Below are 6219 nucleotides of genomic sequence, written 5' to 3'. Positions count from 1 at the left end.
GAACAGTCATTGTCACATGTAGGACGAATACAATAAAAGGAGAAAGGCTTTTGCCTTGTTAGTTAAGCCCCAATGGCTTTTGTGGATTTTTCCATGAGTAGTCTTAAAAGCACCTCTCCCTATTCGGAGTTTTATTTGTTTTTCTTCGTTATTTTATTTACACGTTCTAACACCCGTCCTGTTTTGTGACATCATGTTGTTTTTATGTAAGCCCTTGTGGCCAATAGAAAAATTTATTATTATTATTATCATCATCATCAGCATTATTATTATTATTATTATTATTATTATTATTATTATTAGTAGTAGTAGTAGTAGTAGTTGTTGTTGTAGTATTTGTGCAACGTGTCGCTTTGAGTCGCTCGTATGTTTGTTCGTCTATTTATATGTTTAAGAAGTTGTTAATTTTTGAAATTTTGTTATATAACGCGTTAAAATCAAACAGAACACGTAGAGCTGGTTGGCGTTTTCTTTGTTGCCCGTTCGAAGCTCAAATTTATGAGGAATGTTTTCAAATTTCATTATTAAATTATACTTTTTATAAACTAGGCGTCGTCATCGTCGTCTACAGTCAGTAAACTAAATGGAGTGGTGGGATATGATTTGTAAAAACAGGTGTAGCATGTGGGAGGAAAGGAGAACAAATTTCAAACAACAGTAGTAATAATAACATTAACAAAAGCAACAGCAGCAATGGGCGCGGAAATAGAGGAGGGGGTTTTCATTGTTCAAAGTTTATAGTTCACAAAATTACACCACAAGGATCTTTTCCCTTTGAACGGCACATCGAGAAATTAATTTTTTATAACTAAACACTTTCAAACTTCGGACACTAGTAGAATGTGTCATATAAAACATATTTTACGCTTAGTGTTGTTGAGAAAGTTTATATTTTAAAAGTTATTTCGTGTTAAAAGTTGTCGTGTTTCTGTAATTTCAACCAATCAATGACGTGTATTCAGCTGAATAAAATTACTGCTGTTGTTTGTCAACAACAACTATCGGTGGTGTATATTTAGTTTGTCACTGTTATTTATGACATCGTTCGTGCGTTTGTACTGGTTTAGGGTTAGGGTTATGGTTTTAGGGTCAGGGTTAGGGTTTTAAAGTTAGGGTTAGGGTTTTATGGTTAGGTTAGGGTTAGGGTTTTAATGTTAAGGTTAGGGTTAGGGTTAAGATTTTAGGGTTAGGGTTGGGGTTTTAGGGTTGGGGTTTTAGGGTTGGGGTTTTAGGGTTGGGGTTTTAGGGTTGGGTTAGGGTTGGCATTTTAGGGTTAGAGTTACGGAAAAAGGTGAACAATGAAGAAATTGGAGAGGAGGGGGGAAATGTCTTTCCGAAAATAGTAGCTGAAAAACAGGAAAAAAAACAACTAAAAGCAGTAGAAATGCACGAACGATTGTGGTGGTGCCATGAAGTAAACATACTTTAGATACACTCGTTTATTCACACAAACGTAACTGAGATGAAATATGTCATAAATAACAGTGACAAACCAAATATACACCGCCGAAAGTTGTTGTTGACAAACAACAGCAGTAATTTTATTCAGCTGAATACACGTCATTGATTGGTTGAAATTACCGAAATACAACTTTAACACGAAATAACTTTGAAAATACAATATTTTCTCAACAGCACTAAGAGTAAAAGTGTCCGAAGTTTGAAAGTATTTAGTTACAAAAAAATAATTTCTCGACAGCCATGATAGCAAACGACAGTAGCAATAAAAACAAAAAGGCCACCCAAAAATAACAATGTTAATAATAAAAGAAAAAAGGAATCGGAGGGGCGTTACATACCCTGCGCGCAGATAAAATTTTTCGCAAATTATAGTGTGGTTAACAATGCGTTGCTTACCCATGCTTTTTAATTGGACTGATCAATTTTTTTTTAAGTATCACCATTATTAGTATTTATAGTCCGGTGAAATTAAGAAATCAACTCGTAAATAAACGAAACTCTTGAATCCATTAGTGTACACACACACACACACACACGCACACACGCACACACACGCACGTGCACACACACACAGAGTCGCATATCGATGTATGTATTTATGTATGTACCCACACGTGTCTATACACGAAGGTCTATAAACACGCAGACGAGGGTCGATTCACAAGAAAAAGAAAATGAACAAAATAATATAACCACTTGCTTATCGGAAAACTTGTAAGTTCGATTTTTTAAATTTTTCAATTATTTTTTTTTAGTCATCACCATTATAGGTATTTATACTCCGGTAAAATTAAGAAATCAAATCGTAAATAAACGAAACCCTCGAATCTATTACTGTACACACGCGCACACACACACGGGAAATTTGTAAGTACGATGAGAAAAAAAAAATTTTAAGATAATCAAACCTAATGTCCATCATTTCGAGCCACTTACTCAATAAGTATTTCTGCCAAATGTGGTGAAAATCCGTTCAGCCGTTTTCCAGTAATTTTGCAAACACACAGACAAACAGACGACGACGAGTAATTACAATACCCTGCTTTCGCTTACGCGCGTAGGGTAAGTATAACAACAGCTGCATCAGAAAACGTAGCAAAGGTAGCAATGGCAACAGAAATAGGAACGACAGCACCAACAACAGTAACACCACCACAATAACAAGGCTTCCTTCGCTGAAGAAATCTCTACCAGAATTTATAAGTAAAAGAGTGAAATTTATAGGTAAAAGAGTGAAATTTATAGGTGAAAGAGTGAAATTACACCATTCTACTAGATTTAGGAAAATTGAGATGAGAAGGGTAGAGTTTACGCCCTCTACTGAAGCTCTAGCCGCAAAGTGTTACAAAGTCCCTTATATATTGCTGCGTCAGCTGTAGACAGCTGTTAACGCTCAAGTAGAAAATGTCCTTCATGACGCACGGAAGGCCATCAAACATACATCAAAGACAAGGCAGCTTAGCGGATCAAGGACCTATTTAAGGCTGAAAACATTGAAGTGCAACATTCAGTGGTCGTTTCTCTCTTCTCCGCATATTCAGAAAGAAAGGCTGTAAAGGCAACATTACTGGGAGTCCCAGCATGGCTAGATCTCTGGTAGATATTAGTATGCATTGTGTTGGAAAAGAGTGAAACTTTATTAGTTATGGTGAGAACGAAGTGAGAGAACTGGTTTGGAATCACACTAGAGGTCTTTCCTCATATAAAGCCTGACCATATGGAAAGGTTCCCAGATCTGATATCTCTGCCGAATGGTGCGAAATAACGAGTAATTATGATAGAAAAATTTTGGTTTCGATTCCTGGAGAGGGTGATGCGTTGTGTTTTTAAGTAAAACACCTCATTTCACTTTGCTCGAGTTACGAAAAAGAAAAGCACAAGATGGGGCAGAAGATGAAGATAAAGAAGAAAAAAATTAACTTACTTCGAACTTGGGATGCCACCACTTGTGTATATAAAGCTGGAATATAAAATCATTTAAATATTCATGTATCTCAATCATAATTTTTATTTATAAATTTCATTTATTTATTTTATTTATCTGTTTCGTTTGTTCATTTTATTTATCTATCGTGGATTAATCAGAGTTTAATCTCCGAAACAATATTTTCATTGATTTATTTTACTGAGAATTTTTGTCACTTTAGTTTACTGAGTATCAGCGATGTCCGATAAATGACATTAATTCTGTAATATAAAGAATAAATAAATTCAATGAATAATATCAGTTCAGTTTTTTCATAATTATATAGTTTACGATTCACAGATATGCGTTTGCTTGTATGTATGCGTATGCGATTAAATTTCTTTTATTAACGATGTACTACTTGACAGCAATTTTGGTGTTTCAATCTAGGGATTTTATTTTATTAACGATTAAATGTACTATAACATTATAGAGAGCTTATATAGAGAGAAATAAACAGTAACATAACTGTAACAATAATAGCTATCATTGAGAAGGCAAAATGAAAGAAAGGACAGAAAAGGAAAAAAATGATAAGGGAAACCAAGCTATATTTGGAAAAATATCGATCAGGAGACAAGAAGATCAAACATAGCAAGGTGTGTGAAAATTAAAACAATACTCCATTACTTATGATTGACAGCGGTTTAGGAAACAATAGTTATAATACAAGAAATAGAGGAAATTATAATTGATAGAAAGAATTTATGATATTTGAAAAAAGTTGAAAATCCTTATGTAGATTAATAAATTATTTGGAGAAAAAGTAGAGAAAAAGTAAACCGAAGTCAAAACTCAATAGAGAGAATATGTTCTCAAATAAAGCTCGAATAGTATACAACGAAAACGAAGGAAGGGAAAATGAAATACGTATACATACAAAAATATGTGTGTATGTGTGTGTGTGTTATGGTGATATGTATACGGAAAGAAAACAAGGAAAATAATCGAATGCAAATTCAATATTACGTGGGATGTGCTGGAAGATAAATTGAAAAACTAAAGTTTTAGCAAAGCGCAAAATGATTACAGTCTGTTGGAGATCTGATTATGAACGTGCATTCAGTATTTTGACTTCAATTTAAAGTAAATCAAGAGTTACTTTCCTTTGGGATGCAAAATATGCAGAGACAGTGTACTGTTACCGGACTATCAAGCGAATGCCTAAACTTATTTTCTACTGGCTCAACTTTTCTCTTCATTTCATTATTTGAGCTGGCGGCACAATGTCCTTGCTTCGAGCATTAGTTGCTTGGTACAATTATTTTTTAAGTAATAACGTATTTATTGTTAGGTTTACACAAAGTAAATTTCTATCAGTCTGTTTTACTGAGAACAAAAACCGATTTAAGCGTTTGCACACAGGATAAAATACTTTGCAGCATTGCGTCCATCTTTACGTTCTGAGTTCAAATTTCACCACAGTCAATTTTGCCTTTCAAACTTTAGGGGTTGATGAAAGAAATTCCAGTCGAGTACTGGAGTCGCTGTAATCGACTACCCCACTTTCTTGAAATTTTAGGCCTTGTGCCTATAGTCGAAAGTTTTAATAGTTTTTATTATTCTTGTTTTCCTGTTTGTATAAGCAACAAGAAATACCGTTTCTGCATATCGCGTATGAAAACTGTTTAATAAGGGTCTGAAGAAGATTACTTGGCCCTATTTCAAGCACGAATATTCTATAAATATTTTGTGTAATTTATCGCATATAATTATTTATACACAATTTATCATACATAATTATTTATACACAATTTATCACACATAATTATTTATACGCAATTTTCATACTGAAACAATTGTTAACGGTACTAAACTTACGTTGTACTGATATCTTTGTTTTCTGTTTTGTTCTACGAAAATACATTCTAACTCATTCTATCAGCGTTATGTAGATGGATTTCTTGCGTGGATTATATGTTTTTGAACTATAACATTAAATATCAGTCTTACTATGCAAGGTACTGGAATTTATGTGTGTGTGTGCTCGTGCACGCGTGTGTATGCGTGTGTGTGTCTGTATGCGTACGTATGTGTGTGTATGTGTATATTCATATAATCAAAGATATCTCATTGCAAATATTCCCGTTTCATCCATTAGTTTCTAATGTTTCACTGCATTAACGATTTTTAGTAATCATTTTATAAGATAATCTTTTCCATTTCTTTACCTTCATTTCCTTGGTTTTTTTTCTATATTTCATTCATTACTTTTCGCTACTTGGTTTCATTTTTACTTCTTCAATACATACATATTTTTCAAAAACAGTCCATTTGAGCAGACACTCACGAGCAGTAAACTCAACGCCTTGAAACCCTCTCTCAGACGTTTTCATTTATATCTGTCATTTTTCTGTTTTCTTGATTTCCACTTGTCTTCAAAATTTGTCAAAAAACTTTCATGACCATATATCCTCACATTTATGTTACAGCTTGATAACATAGTTATATCGAAAACGTATTACAGATTGTAAATTCACAACGACTGTTATAACTCGGGAATTCTTGATTTAATAGCTGCACAGCTTCCATCGTTACTTAATTAATATAATTATCCCAAATGACACTGCGGAGTTCCTGAAGTAGATCCATCGGAAATATACCACGACTGCGGATGATAAAAGGTAGCCTAGGCTTTGCTAGTGGTCTACCCAACACTTAAACACATGAATCGACTTATACCTATTAGTCCAAAATATTATTATTATCATTATATATATCCACACACACACACACACACACACACACACACACACACACACACACACACACACACACACACACACACACAC

At 33.9% G+C, this 6219-nt stretch overlaps 1 protein-coding gene across 1 annotated transcript in view; it reads right to left on the bottom strand.

Moving 5' to 3' along the window:
* LOC106869731 (uncharacterized) overlaps positions 1–6219 on the bottom strand; it is an 81123-nt gene that overhangs the window by 70565 nt on the left and 4339 nt on the right. Inside the window, exon 2 of the mRNA XM_014915586.2 lies at positions 3386–3421. Within this exon, the coding sequence (XP_014771072.2) occupies positions 3386–3421 (36 nt within the window). The remainder of the gene's footprint in view (positions 1–3385; positions 3422–6219) is intronic.

The sequence above is a fragment of the Octopus bimaculoides genome, chromosome 13, assembly GCF_001194135.2.
Source record: "Octopus bimaculoides isolate UCB-OBI-ISO-001 chromosome 13, ASM119413v2, whole genome shotgun sequence".
Lineage (NCBI taxonomy): Eukaryota > Metazoa > Mollusca > Cephalopoda > Octopoda > Octopodidae > Octopus > Octopus bimaculoides.
The sequence above is the reverse complement of the archived record's forward strand: the minus strand, read 5'-3'. Positions and strand labels throughout refer to the sequence as shown.